The sequence below is a fragment of the Camelus dromedarius genome, chromosome 12 (assembly GCF_036321535.1).
Source record: "Camelus dromedarius isolate mCamDro1 chromosome 12, mCamDro1.pat, whole genome shotgun sequence".
Lineage (NCBI taxonomy): Eukaryota > Metazoa > Chordata > Mammalia > Artiodactyla > Camelidae > Camelus > Camelus dromedarius.
In genome coordinates this window covers 12,597,329-12,620,390 of record NC_087447.1, presented here as the reverse complement: position 1 = coordinate 12,620,390, position 23,062 = coordinate 12,597,329, and the positions used below count along the sequence as shown (strand labels likewise).

Genomic DNA, 23,062 nt, shown 5'->3' with positions numbered 1-23,062 from the left:
ACTGATTCAGGGCCAGGCCTCCGGCAAGTAGTGTGGGACAGCCAGGCTCAGAGAGCTCTCCTAAGGCCTTACATCATCCTTTTTTTAATGGATTGTTAGTATGCCTAGGCCCAAAGGCAAGACTTATTGCTGTTTATTTTTTTCTGTAATAATCTACATTTTTTCATGTGAGTAATGAATGGTAGATGGAGTTAGGGAGAGGAAGATTGGCTTAATCATATGGAAGTTATAATATTATTGCATTATTTTTTTAATTTATAATAGCATTAGTATACATCTGGTCAGAAATACTAGGACTTGACTCTAATTTCAAGCACTAATGCAGATAAGACCTAAAGAAGAAATACTATGTGAGTTAATATATATCAGGAGTCATGAATTAAAATATCTTTGTATAAGTGGTCTATGCTAATGTCTACTTGAATTAATTTCATTTAAACTGATCTTTCAGTTGGATCTGAGGGTCAAAAAACTGATTTCCTGTGTTTTAATTCACAAGATGTAATGTTCTTAGATTACTCGCAAAAATGGGATAATGTACTGTTTACACGAAAGTCCATGAATTCACAACTTTCTGCCTAGCATCACTATTTTTTTATTCAGTAACTCTTCTTTAAAGATTAAATGTGCACTCAAAATATTTACAGATCGCTACTGGGGATAGCAGATGAAATTGGTGTTAATTTTGTCCTTAGACAATTACTGTCCTTAAAAGAAATAGAAAAGTTATGAAAGGAGGCATGGACCACAAGAGAGGCAGAGACAACCAACAGTGGGCACTCAGACGAGGGAAACATTATCCCAGCTGAGGATAAGGTACGCAGACACATGGCAGAGATCTTTTAGTACAAAGAGAGGAATAGCTTTTTATCTGCCCAAGAACTACTTTCAGTATCAAAATCAATATGATGTGTTTTTGCATTTTCTAAAAGACACTGTGTACATCTAATGATTAACCCATAAATTAAGATCCGCTTCATTAAGATGTGACTTTCGTCAGCACCTCTGGAGGGAGTTCTAATGACGTCCCATGGGTGATATCTTGATGAATGCTTCAGGGCTGGATCCCATTCAGATATAAACCCTCCTATTTGTGGACCTTCATGGAGGCTAAGAAATCACTATTCTCCACAGGTAAGTCTGACCGTTCTGAAAATCAAGAACTCATAAGAAATACTGCTTGTTTTCTCACTGTTTCTTCTTTGGAACACAAAATAAAATTAGTAGTGACTATAAGAATTGCCAGATTGGGACCAAACAGGAAGCAGACAAAGCCCAGACTCCTTCTGCCAAAGACAGCAGGTGACTTGTGATGTATCAGGAGGTCAGGCAGGCCTTACCACCGCTCCAGACCTTAGTTACAGATGCATTTCCCAACACAGCTAAGATGAAGAGCAGGCTTAGATGTGGGGCTTTAGCTAATTCGGGGAATTTTAAAGGTATATTTCTCTTTTAACTTGTTTTCCTTCTCCAAGCCTATAACCTTAAAATTTGCTACAAGAAAATACACTCCCACTCCATATGCCTTTAATGATTTCAGACATTTATTTTTAAGAGAAAAATTTAAAGGGATTTGGATGAGTGTAAGGCTAAAGGTGAGAAGGAAAAAATATGTGAACACCTTTCCTTCCTCATCTGGAAAGGCTTCTGTTAGGTTTTTTCAATTCAGTATTACATTGAAAACTGACAGCATTGCTCCCTCCGTAATGATCAAAGCAGATTTGCATTGTCGTTTGCAGTAAGTAACTCAGTCTCCACTGGTAACATCAGGGGAGTAAGAAATCCACATACCAGGACAAATCAGGTGATGTGAGTGGAAAAGAGTACATTACTCGCTCCATCGATTCATTCAACTAATGGATCCTGCTCATTGACCACGATTCAGACATTTGCCCAAATTCTGGGGATGTGGCCCAAAGAAAGTCCCTAACATTCTAAAATTGGGAGGGGCAGACAAAATATGAAACTACAAATTATTTATATAAGTAAATAATAACTTCAGAAGTGATCAATGGTATGAGAAAAAATAGATCACAGTTCATGGTGAGAGAGCTATGTGAAACGGAGTCACCTAGACAAGCGGTCAGGCCAGCCTTTCAGAGTAGGTGCCATTGGAAGGGAAAGCTAAAGGAAGTGATGGAATGAGTGACTTACAGGTCTGAGGGGAGAGCATTTTAGGCAGAGGGACCAGTGTGTGCCCAGGCTTGAGGCAGGAATGTTCAAGGAACACCAAGAAGGTCACTGTGGCAGGAAAAAAAGGACTGAAGGGAACGTGGTGGAAGTGTTTGGAGTGATGGAAATGATCACATAAGTCCTTGTGGATCCCGGTACAAAGTGAAGATTTTAGCCCAAGTGTGATAGAAGGTTAGCAAACCACTTTAGGTCACTAACAGGATGGGATTTATGTTTATAACAAGATCAGTGGCTTGTGTTGGAGGATAGGAAGTTTCAACCTGGAAGGAGAAAAATCATTAACAGTAGCTTTGGCAAGAGATAATTTCATCTTAGACCAGACTGGTAGTGGAGGAGATGCTGACAAGCTGTTCTAAGATTCAACAGGCAAGGTGCTGAAGTAGAGCAGAGATTTCCAGCTAGTTTAGATGGAAGGTGGGAAGTCAAAGGTATGAGGTTAACTGAAATATGAATATTAAATATACAATACAATGAATATTAAATATATAATACAAAATAAATTGGGATTTTGTGGGATACAAAGAGATCAGTGAGATCATAGGGAGTACGGGGGGAAGAAAAATGCAGACCATCAATTGTTGGTTTGAAACAAAGGTGATGGGATGAAGAGAAATTCAAAGGACCCAAGAGGTTGATTGCTGTTGGAGAATAAGTAAGAAATCCAGGAAGAACTGAATCTGAATAAATACACAACGAGGCTCTCAAGGAGTATATGCCACTCCAGTTACAGCAGGTGTGCTTGCACTGGCAATGATAGAACCAATCTCTAGAAAGCCAGTCACCCCCTCCACTCCCTCACTGATCGAGCACTGATGTCATGGTCAGACAATGGTGGTAGTTATGTTTGAGCATCTGAGGTTCTGATTCCAAAGAGGGACACGAAAGAGCCAACTCAGATTCAGATGTGTTAGGCGAGGTAAGGTGGGTGTTGCAAAGCAGCCAGCACAGGTGGTACATGGACTTCAAAGTATGTTTATCAAATACATTGTCCCGTTTAACCAGCACCACCGACCGCGGGAAGCACCTGCTGAAACTCCTCCATCTCTGAAGGAGGTAACAACTTATTGAAACCTCTCTTTTCAAAACCAGTTTTTTGGGGTGCTGATTCATTTTTATCTATTCTTGAATTGCACACAACTCATTTCTCTTTTTTACATGTGAAAAATTATTCTTCTCTTAATAGAGAATATGAAAATGAAGCTATTTCCCCAGTGCAATGGCACCGAGGCCACCGAGTTTGTTCTGCTGGGACTGACCACTCACCGAGACCTGCAGCCCGTCTTCTTTGGGGTCTTCCTCCTGATTTACCTCGTCACCCTGGCCGGGAACCTTGGGATGATTTTATTAATCAGATTCACTCCCCAGCTGCAAACCCCCATGTGCTTTTTCCTCACCCATTTAGCGTGCGTAGATATGTTTTATTCTACGAATGTCTCTCCTCAGATGCTTGTGCACTTCTTATCTGAGAAGAAGACCATTTCCTACACGGGGTGTCTGGCCCAGTGTTTTGTTTTTTGTGACCCTGCTCCTTACTGAGTATTACATGCTTGGTGCCATGGCCTACGACAGGTACATGGCCATCTGCAGCCCCCTGCATTACAACAGCAGAATGTCCAGGCCACTCTGCATCTGCCTGGTCACCCTCCCCTACCTCTGGGGGTCCATGGTGGCCACAATGCAGGTGATACTGACCTCTCACTTGTCCTTTTGTGGATCCAACGTCATCAACCATTTCTACCGTGCGGACCCAGCCCTCTTAACGTTGACGTGTTCTGACACTTGCATAAAGCAAACCGCCCTGTTTGTGTCTGCCGGGATTAACCTCACAGGTTCCCTCCTTATAATCCTCATCTCTTATGTTTTCATTTTCATCACCATCACGAGGATCCGTTCCACTGAAGGGCAGCGCAAAGCCTTCTCCACCTGTGGCTCCACCTGACAGCTGTCACTATGTTCTATGGGTCCCTGTTCTGCATGTATCTGAGACCAGCAAACGAGCAATCTGTTGAACAAGGGAAAATTGTCTCAGTGTTTTGTATTTTTGTGAGTCCCATGCTGAATCCATTTATCTACAGCCTGAGAAACAAGGATGTGAAACAGGCTTTGAGAAGGGTATTTATGAGAAACCTTGGTACGATGGGGAAAAGCCCTATTATAACTGTTTCCCAATGAAAAAAAAAAAAAAAGAATCTCAAAAGCAATCCAAAAGTATGCTTTGTTGGTTCTGCCAACATTGGGATGCAACTCTCTGGAACAGCAATCATAGTTTAGATGCACGCAGAGCTTGGGATCGAGTGAGAGCCTATGGAAACAGAATGGCAAAGTTGTGTGGAAATGATGGTGGGCAAGAAACACAACAGCAGAAGTCAGCTGTTTACGATTCAGCTGTTCACGGTTTTAGCGTCACTCAAGAACTCATTTCCACTTGATTAGTTAGCAGAGAAGTTCTCTCTTTCACTCCCTAGGTCACCAACATGGAGCATCCCTGAGCTGCTCTCACCAGCAAAGTGATGCACATCGTAGTAAATTTCCTCAATAAGAAACTGATTTTCTTCCCTGGTATATCTTACGTATATTCCTTAATGAAATGTGATTATCTTCTGAGAAAAATCTCATTTCTCTAATTTTCTATGCTTGCTCTGAATGAACCTTCGATGAATTTTTATGTCTACTTTGCTTGAATGGAAACCCATATATGTTTATTCTTTCAGCCAAAAACCTGATATTTTACATTTTAATAACCCAATGATTAGTTTCATTTTCTTTAAACAAAACAGACACCCTTATTAATAGGAGATATCCATTCCTGATTTAGAATTTTCATTTCTTTAATAAGATATTTATATCATCTTGTCCCTACAATATTAACAATTGTACACATCAGTTTTTTACACATCACTTTTCAGTTCATTTCTAGCCACAAACAATTTTAAAATAACAGCTAGTTTAATATGCATGAAAATTTGGTTTTAGTGTTTCGCAACTAAATTGTAGCATAAGCATATTTCACACTGCTTGATATTCTTTGGAACTGATCTTTATTTAAAAGCATAATATAACAACACTGATATGACATATATAGTTCACCACCTTGTTTTAATAATTAAGGGGTTTTATTTTTCCCTCTTTAGGAAGATCTTTACATCTGTAAGTTATTACTTGTGATCAGTTATTATATTAAGATATCCACAGTTTTATTCATTGTCGTTATATTTCTTTCATTTATTTCATAAGAAAGCAACACCAGCCAATGAAAACTCTAGTTACCCCACATCCTTAATAGTCTTGGGAGTCTCATTTGATTGTGTGCATGTGTGAATATTGCAGATATAAATGCAATGCAGAAAGCATTCATGCATCAGATACAATTTGTTGGAACTCAACTTTTATTTATTTCACTTTTTCTCAATTTTATAGTGTGCTAGCTACAATGATAGTGATCTTTAATCTCAAGAAGAAAAGAGCCTTTATTCAGAGGAACTTTCTCTTGAGAAGGAAACTTCTGAATGAAAGAAAAATTGGGGTTCCAGATTAAAACATTGTAGGTAGAGAAATTGACAGTCAGTGGCCCTCATCACTCACTCCTAACAGACACATAAAGATAGATTTGATGACCTCTGAAGAGCTTAGCCTATCCAGAAGTACAATATTTTTAAAGAAAAATAATAGAAGCTTGACTTAGAAGGACCCTGAGTGACCATCCAGTTCAACAATTTTATAGAACAAGTTTGAGCCTCTGTTTTTTTTTCTATTTTCATATTCCAATTCTAACATTAATAAATAAAGATCCTTTAATTTTATATCTTGGGATATAGATAGTTTGTTTTTTTTTTTTAATTTCTTTTTATTCCCGTTTTTTAGTGGGGGTGGTAAGTAGGTTATTTATTCATTTATTTTACTGGAGATATTGGAGATTGAACCCGAACCTCGTGCATGCTAAGCACGCACTCTACCACTGAGCTGTACCCTCTCCCCCTTGATGTGTTTGGAAATATGGACTTTTTGTTTTCTTGCTTATAAAGCAATAATTGTTTATCATGGAAAATGGGTGCATAAGATAAAAAGAATGAGTTTTAATTTTTGCTTAACTCTAGTATTTTACAAAATTATCATAATGTATATATTGAAGTACCCTTCCTTTTTCATAAAAATACTATATAAAATGAATTGTCCTTTTTTTAATTGGGAACTTCTTCGTTTTAATGTCTGTATACATTCTAGTGCAAAACATGTCACATAATATTTAAACTCTCCTCTGTGATCACAGCCAGCACAACCTTCCAGGGGTTCTGGTTACATAGAGCGGGCCTCAGTTCTATTTGCGCATGTCTGTGCCTAACTGTGTATTAAATGCAGGCAGGCCTCACTTTGAACATGCTGCAGTCACAGAGATCCATGCAAAGCAAAGACACATTTCCAGGTTACACCAGTTTCAGTTACAAGAGATCGTGCAAAGTGAGGTCTGCCTCTATTAATGTATCTATGATTTCTTTTATCTCAACTATAAAACTAACATTATGATGAAAATCTTCACCCCACGTTTCTTACTATTCCTTCAGCACATGCTGAAAAGTAGACTGAGTAAAAGCGTCCATTTCTAAGACTCCTAAAAACATAATGCTAAATTAATTTCTAGAAAAAAATATGTATTATTATTTTTCCTGACATTACCAATGTACCAAAGTGCCAGTCTTTTTGAACTCTCTTAAATATAATACACAAAGCAGTATTTAATTCATATTTTTATTACCAACAGTTTTACTCACTAATGTTAAAATTTTGAAATTTTTATCAATTTTCTATTCATAGCCTTCAACATGTTGTTATTTGAATGATTTCTATGAACTTATATTTTGGTACTGTCTCTACTTTATCTTATTTGTGGCAAAACCTTTTGTCAACTTGTTGGGTGCTGATAATTTTAAATTATTTTATGATCAAATTCAAGTGACTTTTATTGTGAATTGCTTGCACTGCTATTAAGCTGAGAGACATCCTTTCACATTGCTGAAATATTTCATATTTATTTCAATTCTGATCAACACGGAATTTTTTCAGTGACTAAGTGACTCACAGTTGAGGGTATGCAGGGCATGTCAGTTCTTTAGAAGGACAGCTGTTAGCAAAAGGAAATTCCAGTAGGAATAGGAGTCTGTATTTAGATATCTTTGTTGGAAAACTATGTTACATTATGGACACTGGAATGGTGCAAAAATAAATGTTTTTAGAAATGTTGAAAAATAAACAGCATTAATGCCCCAAGGTTACATGATTTCCTCCTCATTTATAGGCCACCACCTTTCTGGCAAAAAAAAAATTAAGTCACCTGTAACATTTCATCCTTAAGCCGCCCTCCTTGAAGACTCCATTCCATACATCTCTTTGGATCTGGGGACTGAACTATAGCAATACTACTATTTTAATTTTTAAAAATTTTTTATTGACATGTAGTTAATTTACAATCTTAGCTTCAGGTCTGAAGCAAAGTGATTCAGTTATACATATGTATTTTCGTTTCAGATGTTCTTCCGTTATATGTTATTATAAGAAATTGAATACAGTTCCCTGTGCTATACAGTAGGTCTATAGCAATACTACAAATACTAAAATATGTTTGAACATTTTCCAGTAATTTACAGTAAATATTTATCATGTATATGGCCATATTCAATTGTTTGTTTTTATGTATATGTATGCATATAATTCATAAATTGAACCACTATATACATAATTTCTGGGTTGAAAATATTGGATAGCTAGAAATATCTGGTTTGTATTCTCCTGAGATAAATTTGAAAGGGAAAAGTAATGAATATGGAATTTTTCTACTAGGAATTAAAACGTGTTTTAAATCTATATAAATTACAAGAATTTAACTTAAAATACTTATAGATTGGTCAAAGAAGAAATAAAAAGATTCATTCATTGTACAGAGAAGTAGCATCACAAATTAGTGGGAAAATAAAGCATTGCTTAATAAATAGCAGCAGGAAGTGGGTTAAAATGTGAGAAAAGGGTTATATGTAATATTACAACATACAACAACATTGTATCTCAAATATTCAAGATACTTCTGTAAAATATGGCTGTGAAAATATATAACTGATGTATGTCCTTTACTGGTTAAATATATATATTTGAATTCATTTCTTCCAATTTAAAAAATTCCTTTCCTAAGAATTTCAGTTGAGACAACAGAGAAGCTAATAATCTTAAATACTATTTTCTAACATTAATGAAGTTACAATGAATGAATGTAACAAAGTAGAGAGATTCTGAAGGCAAATTAGTGGCTACCAATGGGAAAAGGACAGGGGAAGGAGCAAGACATGGGTATGAGATTAGAGGTACAAACTACTATGCATAAAATAAGTTATAAAAATATATTTTACATTATAAGGAATATAGTGAAGATTTTACCATCACTTTCTTTTTTTATTTTTTTTGAATTAAAGTATATTCAAGTTACAATGTGTCAATCTCTGGTGTACAGCACAATGCCCCAGTCATACATATGTATACATATATTCATTTTCATATTCTTTTTCACTAGAAGTTATTATAAGATATTGACTATAGTTTCCTGTGCTGTAAAGAAGAAGTTTGGTTTTTTGTCTATTTTTATATATAGTAGTTAATATTTACAAATCTCAAACTCCCAAATTTATCCTTTCCCATCGTCTTTTCCACCAGTAAACATAAGATTGTTTACTATGTCTGCGAGTCTGTTTCTATTTTGTATACCACTCAGCCATAAAAAAGAATAAAATAATGCCATTTGAAGCAACGTGGATGGACCTGGAGATCATCATTCTAAGTAAAGTTAAGCCAGAAAGAGAAAGAAAATACCATATTATATCACTCATATGTGGACTCTAAAGAAAGAAAAAAGAAGACACTAATGAACTCATATACAATAACTTTAAATGGAGTATAATCCATAAAAACATTGAATCACTATGTTGTACACCTGAAACTAATATAATACTGTAAATCAACTATGATTCAATTTAAAAAAAGAAAAAAGGAAAAAGAAAAATACAGTGAAATGTTTACTCTCAAACATTACTAGTCATAAGTGTACATGGTTGATGCCTTCTAGAGAAAAATTTACCCATAGAAAAATTTAGCATTTAAGTCAGCATTTCCACATTTAGGAATCTATCCTAAAGAAACATCAGAAAGATATATACATAGATATATATGACAGTTGTAAAAATAACCAGGATAAATATGACAGAATAATGGTTTCTGAAATAAACAAATGAAAAAAAAACATCAGATGCCGAGAGAAGGTCTCTTTTAATAAGAGATTACAAATAAATTGTGCTTTTATTCAAAATTGAAACTAAACTTTATTCCAAAATTGAAATATCTTTCAGTATTTTCAATTTTCTTTTCTACAATTGAAAAGTAATATTTTTATAATTAAGTTCAAGTGTAATTTGATGCTGTGTATTATACTATATTAAAAATTACGTTCACTAAAAATTTAGTCTGTATGAAAATATAAACATTATACTATCAAGTGAAAATTAATATTCAAACTGGAATATGGCATATTATTCCAATTGTGTCTTATTAATTAAAAGAATATATAAGCATATCAATTTATTGAAAAAATTTAACAAAATATATACAGAAATTGTCCTTTGGTTTAGGACATATCACTGGTAAATGTTACTTTCTCACATCTGTCCCTATATTTATTTATCTATAGTGGACATATTCACTAGGATCAGCCTTATTCAATCAACTGAGACTTGAGAATGAAGTTCAATTTTCTAAAACTGCAGTTCACCTGGATGATTTTTTGGAAACTAATTTGAACACATTACAGTAAATTTAGAAATTGATTTCATACAAGCATTTAGTATTGTGGTCTTAGTTAAAAACAGAGTGCACAATATTAGAATACAAACATTTAAAGCAGTGTAAAGAAAGTTAAATCAATGTTTCAATATGCAATCATCTGGTTGACCACTAATGCACGTACAATGTGAATGAATCATGTATCTCTTTATATACGCTTCTATACTATTGCTTTTCTCAATTGAAAATTTGAGAACTACTAGCATAGTCTTATCTAGAAAATAATGTTTCACAGATAGATTTATAAACCAAAGTAAACATTGGGTGTTTTCTTCCAGAGAGGTGGGTAAACGCTTACTCATTTGTATATTGTTTCAAGGCAATTTTCTGATCTACAGACCAATTGATAGACTCTATTGACTCTTGATAAATTAGACCTGAGTCAGAGCAACTACATTAAAAGTACACCTAGAATACCATTGTACTTTTTGATACCTGAATTGGATCCATATCCCTGGAAACTCATAGAGACGTTGATAATTTATTTTCAATATTGAGGAGCAGAACCCAATATTTACAAATGGACAAAAAGTTTCTCAGGATATCTATGATGTGAGCTGGGGAAAAAATTAAATTAAAGTTTAAAGCGTTGGGAGATCCATATATTTAAAATTTCCCCAAGGTGAATCTAGAGATTAATCAGGCACTGGAGCCATTGTTCTATATCACAGATTGAAGAATAAATTAGCTCATAACATTTCTAAAAAAATGAAGTGTAAAACTTAATCACTCAGTTTAGAGCCTCATGGTAGTTCTGTAGACTATTAAATTCAAATGAGATGAATTTCTAATGTTACCATTAGAATGAGTTAATTATATTTACATTCAAGTAAGTAAATGTGTTAAATTGTTATACGGAATTACTGAATATTACTCAATTTATTTTCAGAGGTTCTTCACTAAAGAAACTATATTTTCATTTCAACATTAAAATTTTTATTAAAATAATTTGTCTTGAAGGTATTAATTTTAAGGAGATTTTATGAAGACAAGCAAATAATGACTATAAAAGACTAGGTTTTCTTTTGGAGGGAATCACTATGTTATTACAGACACTTAGTAATCACAAACAAACAGACGGCTAAAGTCCAATTCTATGAAAGGTATTTCCCTTAATCATTTGCTTCATGGCACGGATCACGTGCTTATTCCGTAAACTGTAGATCAATGGGTTGAGCATTGGGCTCAAAAAAGTATAAAAGACTGCAATTATTTTGGACTGCTCTACAGACTTCTCAGACGGGGGCCTTAGGTACATGCAAAAGAGGGTTCCATAAAATATAGTGACTGTTGTCAGGTGGGAACCACAAGTAGAAAAGGCTTTGTGCCTGCCTTCTGCAGAGCGGATCCTCAAGATGCTGGCAATGATGAAAAGGTAGGACAGGAGAATGATGAGGAGAGAGCTGGAGAGGGTAAAACCAGCAACTGCAAACATCGCCATCTTCTTGACTCGGGTGTCAGAGCAGGCCAGCATCATGAGAGGAGGGTCAGCACAGTAGAAATGATTGATTTCACGGGAGCCACAGAAGGACAAGTGGAAAGTCAGCAGTGCCTGAGAGAGCCCATTAAGGAAGCCAAAAGTGTAAGGGACTGTGACTAGAGAGAGGCAGATGCTCTTGGACATCCTGGAGCTGTAATGTAAAGGGCTGCAAATGGCCACATAGCGATCCAACGCCATTGAAGCAAGGATATAAAACTCAGTGATCACCAGGGCAATGAAGAGCAGACACTGTGTGAAGCATCCAGCATAGGAGATGGTCTTCTGGTCTGAGAGGAAATTGTACAGCATATTTGGAGTGATGTTGGAGGAATAGCAAATGTCTACAAAGGACAGGTGGCTGAGGAAGAAGTACATGGGGGTTTGGAGGTGGGCGTTTGTCCTGATCAGCACGATCATGCCCAGGTTCCCTGTCAGCGTGATTAGGTAGATCACCAGAAACACCCCAAACAGGGTCTTCTCTGACACTGGGTTGTCTGTGAGTCCCAGGAGAATGAATTCTGTCACCAGAGTGTGGTTTGGGGAAGACATTTTTTTAACCATTGAAAACTGGAAGTGACAAAGAAAGTGAGGAGTTTTGTCTGATGCAGCTTCTGCATTTATTCCATCCATTTTATATTTACTCATTGACCTATTTATCTATGTAGAAATCAGGCTTTTCTTTCAACAAATACATCAGAATTTCTACACAAACATTTTTCCTGTATCTCTGGGTTACTGCTGTCTCCCTTTCTATAGCAAAAGCTCTCTCTTTCTCTCCCTTCAGTATATATATATATGATTAATTCATTATTAATACTAAATAATACTGTATATGGATATACTCTAAGAATATTGCATATTTTAATACATATATTCATACATTTATACCTGTCTTCTTGGAGAACTTCACATTTGATATTTTTTTAAACTTTGTGGGGAAAAATAAGGCAAAAGAATGAAAATCAGTTATGAAAAGCATCAGGTCATTAGCATCACTCAAATGGACAAATGAAGGAGTTTGAATTTCTAGGATGTCAGCAGCTCTGATAGACTAATGTTCAGATACAAAACAGAAGATTCATGTTCAGTACAGCATTTTCACCTGAGCCGCATTGCTGTCTGGCTTGATTTCATTCAGAGGATGCTGAATTGGTGAATTTTATCTCAACATATGGCTAAGAAGCTATGGAACGAAGATTTTTTCTCTCTGCTCTGTGTGAATTCACACACTCATTTATTCATTTACACTGCAGAGATTGAATTGTTTTTTCCTGTTTTAGTGTCTGGTGTTACAGCAATGAACAGATCCCCCAACCTCATGGAGCATATATTGTAGGAGAAGGAATAGATGTTAAACACACAGATAAAGATACATCACACGATGTCAGTTAGAAGCAAGTACAAAAAAAAATGAAGAAAAATAAGGGTGAGGTACTTTTAGATGCAAGTTTTCCACACGGTGAAATATTAAACTCCACACATAAGAACAAAACATATATTTAGTGAACAAATGTATGAAATGACCTACCTGTAAAAGCGGACCTACTATATTTTCAAAAAAACAATGCGGGAAGATTTATAATGTATTTCCTAAGTGTATTCCCTAGACTATTCTAAAAATCATCCTAGAAAACAATTAAAATTGTCTTTGATTCTCAAAAGCGTAATGACAATTTGATGCTTTGGGAGCTAGGTTCTCCTCTGAGGTCAATATCACTATATAACGTATTTACAGTGCTTCATACTGTGTGTGAAATCTTTAGCATAGACAGAGAAATTAGCCATTAATTTTAGCACCATGGGATGAAGAAAGAGAAGTTTAGTTTTTAGGTTATAGTATGGAAGAGGGAATTCCAACCAAAAGCTTTGTTTCTTTATAAACACTAAGATGAGGTCACCTGATGAAAATGAGAAGTAGAAATGTGAAGTGTGGAAGAGATCTGAGGAGCAGAAAGTCTAGGAAAGCCACAGATTAGGAAAAAAACGCTCATATTCAGTAATTTTAACAAGCACTTCTATTCAGAATACATAAAGACCCTCCACTACTCACTGATCAAAATACAACCAGACCAATTTTTAACAAGTCTAAGATGTGAACAGATACTTCATAAAAGAAAATATGAATCTCCAATAACCATATGAAAAGAATTTCAATATTTATAATTGTCAAAAAAATGTAAATTATAACTACCTAGATATACCACTTCACAACCCCATCAATTAAAGAATTAAAAAGATTGCCAAAATATTGGCAATGACAATTTAAATTAACTGTCATAATACATCACTTGATGGAGTGTAAAATAATTCAGCTTCTTTGGAAAACTAGTTTTTTCTTCTAAAATTACTTAAAGTGTTTTAGTCCCTTATACAAGTAAGACCTAGAAAGTATTAGGGTTTTGTCCAAGAACAAAGAATGCATATATTCACAAAGAAACTCAAACATATGTTGGCAGATATATAGATAAACAAATTCTGATATACCCATATAATAGAATACTACACAGAAATAAAAAAATGAACAAAGTACTAATATAACTTAAATGAATCACAAAACCATTGTATTAAAAGGAGTTCAACTTCTGAATGAAGTGTGATGGCCTCCCAAAGTCTGCTCTCCCATGAAAACACTGGTGAAACTTGAAATTAACTTTTCAGAATTCTGGATAGTAACTGAAGGCTTACAAAAATCCTAGGAGTATTTATTCAACTAAAAATATCAGAATCTCACTGAAAGTGAGTTTTGTGTGTGTGTTTTTTTTTTTTTTTTTTGCACCCTATTCCCACGCCCTCTCCCTACCTGCATAGTAGCCTTGAAAACTTGATTTATGATTGTATGGCTGTGCACATTTGTCCAACTACATTAAAAATTTCTACATTTTACTCTAAGTAAATTTACCTCACCAAAATTGATTTAAAGGTAAGTTTCACTTTCATCGAAGTCAAGCAGATCCAATTGTTCACTGGAAGTGTAATACTGAGGTACTCTTAATACACAACAACAGAGGCACAATGCTATCAGGAGTCTTCCTAGTTATATTAAAGCAAGTCAGAAGCTAAGCATTGAAAGCTCAGGTTTTCTTCAAGCCCATTCTTCACCTGAACAGTTTTTTGTTTTTTTTTAAACAATTACATCAAGAATGGAATTCAGAAGGCTAGCTGGCTTATCTCTGATCACCACTCATTTACTTGTTTCCAGTATCAAGAAAGCCTGGAAGAAGATTGAGGAGGAGGAGAAAAAAGAAGGGGAGGGGGAGGAGGAGATGAGGGGAAGACAGAGGAAGGAGGAGGCGAGGAAGAGGGAGAAGGGGAGGGAAGGGGGAGGGGGAGAAAAGGGCTTAGATGAGGAGCTGTAAGTAGTACATTGGAGTGGGCAAAAGAAACACTTAGGAGAGTTCTTTCTGAACATTCATGACTCTGCTCCTCACTGAGTCTTACCTGCTCAGTGCCGTGGATATGGTCAGCCCATGGTCATCTGCAGTCCCCCACATTACAACAGCAGAATGTGCAGGCCATTTTGCATTTGCCTGGTCACTCTCCCCTACCTCTGGGGGTCCATGGTGGCCACCGTGCAGGTAATACTGACCTCTCACTTATCTTTTTGAGGACCCAACGCCATCAACCATTTCTACTGTGCTGACCAGCCCTCTTAATGTTGATGTGTTCTGATACTTATATAAAGCAAACTGCCCTGTTTGTGTCCACAGGGATTAACCTCACAGGTTCCCTCCTTATCATACTCATCTCTTGCATTTCATTTTTATCACCATTATGAAGGTTTATTCCAATGAAAGGCAGAGAAAAGTCTTCCCCACCTGTGGCTCCCACCTGACAGCTGTCAGTGTGTTTTATAGAGGCATGTATCCACGACCACTAAATGAGTGATTTGTTGAGCAAGTAAAAACTGTGGTAGCATTTGTATTTTTGTGGGTTCCAGGCTGAATCCATTTCTCCATTGCCTTAGGAACAAGGATGTGAAACAGGCTTTAAGAAGAATATTTGTGAGAAACCTTGGTATAATGGAGAAAAATTCTATTTCAACAGGCTCCCAATGGGGGGAAAAAAAAAGTCTCAAAAACAATACAAAATTATCCCTTGTAGGTCTGCCTGAATGCAATTCTCTGGGATAACAGTCATACAATATATATATTTGCAGAGTTTGGGATCAGGTAAGAGTCTAATGGAAACAATGAAGGAGAAAATTGTTTGGAAATGACGGTTGATGGAAACACAGCAACAGAAGTGAGCTGTTTACGCTTAAGCAGAGTCATTGTTTTAGTCTCACTCAAGAACTTACTCCGGTAGATTAGTTAGCATAAAGTTTCTTCCTTTCACTTCCTAGGTCAGCAATATTTAAGCCTGGCTGAGCCACTCTTACCAGCAAAGTCAAGTGTATTGCAATGCATTTTATGAATATGAAAATGATTTACCTTCATAGGATATATACATAGTTCCCTTTCCTGGAAACTGATTATCTTCTCAAAAGAAACTCAAATCTCAAATTTTGATCATTTTTTACTGCACTTTTGGTACATTTCTTAGTCTATTTCTCTGGAATATAAAACTGTATGTGTTTCATTATTTCAGCAAAGAACCTGATAGTGTACATCTTTTAATGATCCCACAGTTTATTTCATTGGTTTCTTTTAACCAATACAGATTCCTTTCTCAATAACGGATACTTGCTTCTGATTCAGAATTTTCCTTTTTTAGAGAAGGGTTTTATATCATCTGTCCCTACAACATTAGTAACTGTTCTTACAGGTTACATATTACCTTTCATTTCTTGTCTTCCCACAAAGAGTTTTTTTTGACTTAGCAGCTGCTCAAGTGCACATGAAGATTTGGTTTTAGTGTTTTACAACAAAATAGCAGCATAAGCATGTTCCAGATCGCCGGATATTCTTTTGAAACTGGTCTTTATTGACAAGCATAATATAACTTGACATTGATATGTGACATTTTATGACATTACCTCCTTTTAAAATTTAGGGAGTTTTTTTTTTTCCTTCCTTAAGAAATTCTTTAATATGAAAGTTATTATTTCTGATCATATACTATATTAAGGTAGATTTCTAAAGTTTTATTTTTCCTTCTCTTTATATTTCTTTCTTTTTTGGATGTAGTGATGTGTGAAATTACCAACAACTGAGTACTCAAATTTTCCTACATCCTCAGTAAAGCTCAATCTATCGAGAGTGTTCATTCCATTGGGTACATGTGTGAATATGTGAGTAGATATAAATTCAACACAGAAAACATTGATCCATCGACATTATTTATTGGAAATCAGCATTAATTTGTGTCACTTCATCTCAATGTCATTGTATGCTAGGAAACTGATAATGATGTTTAAGCTTGAGGAGATGAAAAAAAACTTTTTGGATGAATTTTCTCTTAAGAAGTAAACTTCTGAATGAAAGAAAAATTTTGTTTTCCAGATTAAAACACTATGGATAGAGAATGATTTACTTGCCCCATCACCTCCTTAACAAATATAAAATTATAGCTTTGTTTACAACTGAAGAAATTCAACCTATTCAGAAGCACAACAGTTTTAAGGGGGAAAATAATAGAAGCTTGAATTAGAGGACACATGGATGACCATTTGGTTCAACACTTTTATAGAACAGGTTTTGAACCTCTGCTTTTTCCTACTTTCATATTTAAATTCTAATAATAAATAAAGACCCTTTAACTTTGCATCTTGGGATCTGGATGAATTGAAAATACGTAGGTTTTGTTTGCTTGTTTTCTTGCCTATATAAGAAATAATTGTTTATCATGGAAAATCAGTACATGGATATAAAAAACAAATTTTATGTTTCCTTAATTCTCATATATTACAAACTTATCAAACACTTCTTTTTCCATAAAGAGCTATGCAAAGTGATTTTCCCTTCCCTTAACTGGAATCTTCATTTTACTGTCTATACACATTCTAATGCAAAATCTGTCACATAATATTCAAACTTTCCTCTCTGATCACAGGCAACACAGCTTTCCAGGGTTTCTAGTTACATACAGCCAACCTCAGTTCTATTTGCATACGTCTATGCCTAACCGTACTGAATGCAGGAAGACCCCACTTTGCACAGCGCTGTGGTCATGCAGATCCACACAAAGCAAAGCCATTTCCAGGTTCCACCAATTTCAGTTACAGGAGATCGTGCAAAGTGAGGCTGCCTGTATTTTTTTTTAACCTTTTTTATTGGTTTATAATCATTTTACAATGTTGTGTCAAATTCCAGTGTAGAGCACCATTTTCAGTTATGCATGAACATATATCTATTCATTGTCACATTTTTTTCTCTGTGAGCTACCGTAAGATCTTGTATATATTTCCCTGTGCTATACAGTATAATCTTGTTTATCTACTCTACATTTTGAAATCCCGTCTATCCCTTCCCACCCTCCTGGGCTGCCTGTATTAATACATCACTTCTTTCCTTCTTCTCAGCTATAAAACAAATCTTACTACGAAAATTTTACCCACATTTCTTTGTATGCCTTCAACACATTTTAAAAAAAAAAATAGGACTTACAAAGTAAAATTTTTAAAGTAGGACTTACAAAGTAAAAGTGTAGAACATTTTTAAGACTCCTGAAAACACAACATTAAGTTGACTTCCAGAAAAACTGTATATTATTTTTCCTGACACAATCAAAGTATATAGTGCCAGTCATTTTGAACTCTCTTAAATGTAGATACACAAAACAGTATGATATTTCATATTTGTGATTATTAACAATTTTACTCATTAATTTCAGCATTTGGGGCTTTTATTAATTTTTATAGTTAGCCTTCAATATTAATTTATATGATAATGTTTTTGTACTTCATATGATTTCTATGAGCTTATCATACCTTAATACGGTTACTAATTTACTTTATCTGGGGCAAATACTTCACCAAAATATTGGCTGTCTCTTTTACCATCAAATTTGAGTGATTTTTCCACTGTGAATTTCTCCAGTGCAATGAAGCTTGGAAATTTTTCTTCTGATTATTTAAAAACTTAAGACATATTTTAACTTGGATCAATATAGAATTTTTTCTCAGTGTCTTGAAATTACTCACAGTGGAAGAGAATGTGTATTTGGAGGACAATTCCTGGCAAAGGACAACATAGTTAGGGGTAAGAGTCTGCATTTAGACACCTTTGTGGAAAAATAACGTGCATAATGGAAACCTAATAAAAGGTAAAGTGCAAAAATAACTGTTTGTGTAAAAAGTTAATAAATACACAACATTAAAGTGCACAGGTTAAATGCTTTTCTCCTTGACTGTGGGCCACTTTTCCAGCCAAAAAACTTAACTCTCCTACACCTTCCATCCCATCTCTGTGGGCTTCACTGCATACATCTGCCATCAGACCTGGGGACCGAACTAAAACAATATTACTAAGATATTTCTCCATATTTGTCATATAATTTATAATAGATATGTAATGTATGGAAAGCTAGATTGGAGTTTCATGTTTATGTGTGCATATACTTTCTAGATTGAACACTCGTATGCATAATATCTTAGGTAAAAATATTGAATAGCTATAAATATCTGATTTGTGTTCTCCTAAGATGAATTTGGAAGCAAAAACAATACAGATGGAATTTTTCTATCAGAAATTAAAATATATTTTAAATCTACATTAGTGATAAGAATTTGGTTTAAAATACATAAACAAACTGGTAAAAAAAATTAGAAGAAATAGAAATGGATTCATTTAGGGTACAATGAAAGGTAACATCACAAATTGGTGGGAAAATAAAGGGTTGCTTAAAAGAGAGCAGGAGGAAATAGGTTAAAATATCAGGGGAAAAGTTACACATTTTTATATATTTTCAGTATTTCTCTGTTTTTTATAATCAATATGTATTATTTTTGTAATTAAGTTTAAGCATGATTTAATTATTAATATTAATTGCATTAAAATGGTGTTCACAAAAACAGTCTGCTTGAAACATAAACCTTATACTATCAAGTAAAACTCAATGTTCAAATTTGTATACAGCACATGATTACAATTTTATTATATCAAGTATAATAATATATGTGTATAAAATTATTGAGAAGAAATATAAAAAACACAAACATAAATAACCCTTTGGCTTAAGACATAACACTCATACAAGTTATTTTGTCACATCTCTTTGCATTGTCTAGTTATTTGTAATAAACATGTGTGCTTTTATAATCTGGGATTTTATATATTCATAAAGTACAGTCTAAATAGATCTTCCATATATCAAAATTGTCTGCTTTCCATGAAACAGTGAGACAACTCTACTGTAATGATGACAAATGATCATGTTTACCTGAAATGTCAGAGGAAACCCACATTAAGGGTTATTAGTCATATCCTCTCATCATGATCACCATGAACACGTATAGCAATAAGCTCATCAGTTTATCATCCCAGCATTTGCAGCGTGTTAAGGGGTTTAATCATTGCAGTGTGAATTGGAAGGAGAGAAAATTTGGAATCAAGGGATTTGCCTCTGTACTGCTAAGTGGCTGAGTGACTTTGGGTAAGTCATTTAATCTCGCTGTGCCTAGGATTCCAAATGCTATAAATGGAGACAATAATCTTCTAACTAATTTCTTTGTGAGGATTAAACATGCAGTGATGTGAAAGTGAGCACTGAACTATAATTGAGTGTTACTTATGATTATTTTTAAACCTGTTGATTTATGGTCTATCCTATCTGTAAAGAATTTATGAGGTTGGTTTCACCCAAAGACTTAAAAATAAAAAAATTTAAATCACAAATAGATACAAATAAATAGAATATTTAAAAAAAGAAGGAGGGGAGGTGTCAAGATGGCAGAGTAGAGAGACTCACAGCTCAGCCTGTCCCACAAATACACCAATAATTACATCCACAAACCCACTGAATCTCACAGAACACCTGCTGAACTCTGGCAGAGTGTCTCTCACTTTAAAATACAGGAGGATTCGCACAAAATCTGATAAACAACAAGTCCATACTGTATAGCACAGGGAACTCTATTCAACATCTTGTAGTAACTTACGGTGAAAAAGAATATGGAAATGAATATACATGTTCTTGTGTGACTAAAACATTATGCTGTACACCAGAAACTGACACAACATTGTAAACTGACTATACTTCAATAAAAAAAAAATGCAAAAAAAATATATATATAAAAAGGAGAGACCACAAATACATCAACCATTTTGATTAACACAGTGACCAATATTGAGTTTAAATCTGGGTCCTGAAAGTCACAGTGGTTCTCAGAACTATAAAATAAAAGAAAGCATACAATTATTTATGCAAAATGTAAGTACTTTGCAAAATGTAAGTACTTTGCAGTGATTTTAAAACACATTTTGAAAGAGGATTATAAATCTTGATATGAGAACATTCTGGTTGCTAAGAATGAGACATAACTCTTTGCCTAGCCAAAAGGAATTTTGTTATGAGTTAAAGGAATGTCCCACAGACTAAATGATGTTGATCCTCAAAAATGGAAACTGGGAACTCTATCAACAGGCAGAGTCCAATGTTTCTCATTTCTAGGTTCTAAACAGTAGGTTGTCACAGACACTTAGTCATTACAAATGAGCATATCCTTAAACTGCAATTTTATGAAAGATTTCTCTTAATCATCTGCTGCAAGGCTTGGATAACATCCTTGTTCCTCATACTGTAGACCAACGGGTTCAGTATTGGGCTCAAAAAACTATAGAAGACTGCAATTATTTTGGACTGCTCTACAGACTTCTCAGATGGGGACCTCAAGTACATGCAAAAGAGGGTTCCATAAAATATAGTGACTGTTGTCAGGTGGGAACCACAAGTAGAAAAGGCTTTGTGCCTGCCTTCTGCAGAGCGGATCCTCAAGATGCTGGCAATGATGAAAAGGTAGGACAGGAGAATGATGAGGAGAGAGCTGGAGAGGGTAAAACCAGCAACTGCAAACATCGCCATCTTCTTGACTCGGGTGTCAGAGCAGGCCAGCATCATGAGAGGAGGGTCAGCACAGTAGAAATGATTGATTTCACGGGAGCCACAGAAGGACAAGTGGAAAGTCAGCAGTGCCTGAGAGAGCCCATTAAGAAAGCCAAAAGTGTAAGGGACTGTGACTAGAGAGAGGCAGATGCTCGTGGACATCCTGGAGCTGTAATGTAAAGGGCTGCAAATGGCCACATAGCGATCCAACGCCATTGAAGCAAGGATATAAAACTCAGTGATCACCAGGGCAATGAAGAGCAGACACTGTGTGAAGCATCCAGCATAGGAGATGGTCTTCTGGTCTGAGAGGAAATTGTACAGCATATTTGGAGTGATGTTGGAGGAATAGCAAATGTCTACAAAGGACAGGTGGCTGAGGAAGAAGTACATGGGGGTTTGGAGGTGGGCGTTTGTCCTGATCAGCACGATCATGCCCAGATTCCCTGTCAGCGTGATTAGGTAGATCACCAGAAACACCCCAAACAGGGTCTTCTCTGACACTGGGTTGTCTGTGAGTCCCAGGAGAATGAATTCTGTCACCAGAGTGTGGTTTGGGGAAGACATTTTCTTGTCCCTTGAAAAAAAACTGAAATTGACAAAAAAAGATGAAGAATTCTGTCCAGCCCAGACTCTGCATTTATTCCATTCTTGTTTCATTTACTTTTGAACTATTTATCTCTGTGGAAATTACTCTTCTCAACAAATGCATCAGAATGTTTCCATAATTACTTTCACTTTACATCTCTGTGTTAACTCTTTCTGTATATATCTCAAACACACACTTCCAAACTCTCTGTCCTACTTGTGTGTGTGTGTGTGTGTACAATTTATACCTGTCTTCTTGGAGAGCTTCATACTTGGTATTTTTTTTCAAATTTTGTGAAAAAGAAAGCCAAAGGAATAAAAATGAGGTATGAAAAGCAGTAGATCATTTGTATTATTCAAGTGGACAAATGAAGGGAGCTGAATTTCTAGGTTCCCTCCAGCTTTGATAGACTATTGTTTCAGATACGAAACAGAAGACACATTCAGGACAGCATTTTCACTTGCAACTCATATTTGTCTGGCTTAATTGCATTCAGAAGATGTTGAATTAGTAAATTTATCTTTTGCTATATGGCTAAGAAGGTACAGAATGAAGAATTGTTCTCTCTGCTTGGTAAATCCACCCACTCATTATTTATGTACACTGCAAATATTGATTTTTTTTTTCTGTTCTAAGTTCAGAGGTTACAGCAGTGAAGAAATTCCCCAACCTCATAAGCATATATTGTAGGGGAAGGGATAGATACTAAACGCATAGCCAAGGATTCACAACAGAATTTCAGTTCGAAGAAAACATTATGAAGAAAAATAAAGGTGGGGTGCTTTCAGATGGCCATTCAGCAAAGGTCTCTCTGAGAAGGCAGAAATGGAACAGTAAATAAAGAATTCAAGTATCTGGAGAAAGTGTGGAAGTTTTCTTTGTCCCCATTTTTTTTTTTGCAACTAACATATAAAAGAAATTTGTTTAGGGACGCACATTAGGATAAT

At 35.3% G+C, this 23,062-nt stretch overlaps 2 protein-coding genes and 2 pseudogenes across 2 annotated transcripts; 2 read left to right on the top strand and 2 right to left on the bottom strand.

Moving 5' to 3' along the window:
* The first annotated feature begins 3,387 nt into the window (after positions 1-3,387).
* Positions 3,388-4,365, top strand: LOC105090065 (olfactory receptor 5M5-like; annotated as a pseudogene).
* A 6,781-nt stretch (positions 4,366-11,146) lies between these two features.
* On the bottom strand, positions 11,147-12,094 carry LOC105090064 (olfactory receptor 5M10). Its single transcript, XM_010981251.3, has one exon. The coding sequence runs from the start codon at positions 12,092-12,094 to the stop codon at positions 11,147-11,149; it is 948 nt and encodes a 315-aa protein (XP_010979553.3).
* A 2,707-nt stretch (positions 12,095-14,801) lies between these two features.
* On the top strand, positions 14,802-15,675 carry LOC135322597 (olfactory receptor 5M5-like; annotated as a pseudogene).
* A 5,485-nt stretch (positions 15,676-21,160) lies between these two features.
* On the bottom strand, positions 21,161-22,093 carry LOC105090032 (olfactory receptor 5M10). Its single transcript, XM_064491827.1, has one exon. It carries the CDS (start codon positions 22,091-22,093, stop codon positions 21,161-21,163), a length of 933 nt encoding a protein of 310 aa, XP_064347897.1.
* Between the last annotated feature and the right edge of the window lie 969 nt (positions 22,094-23,062).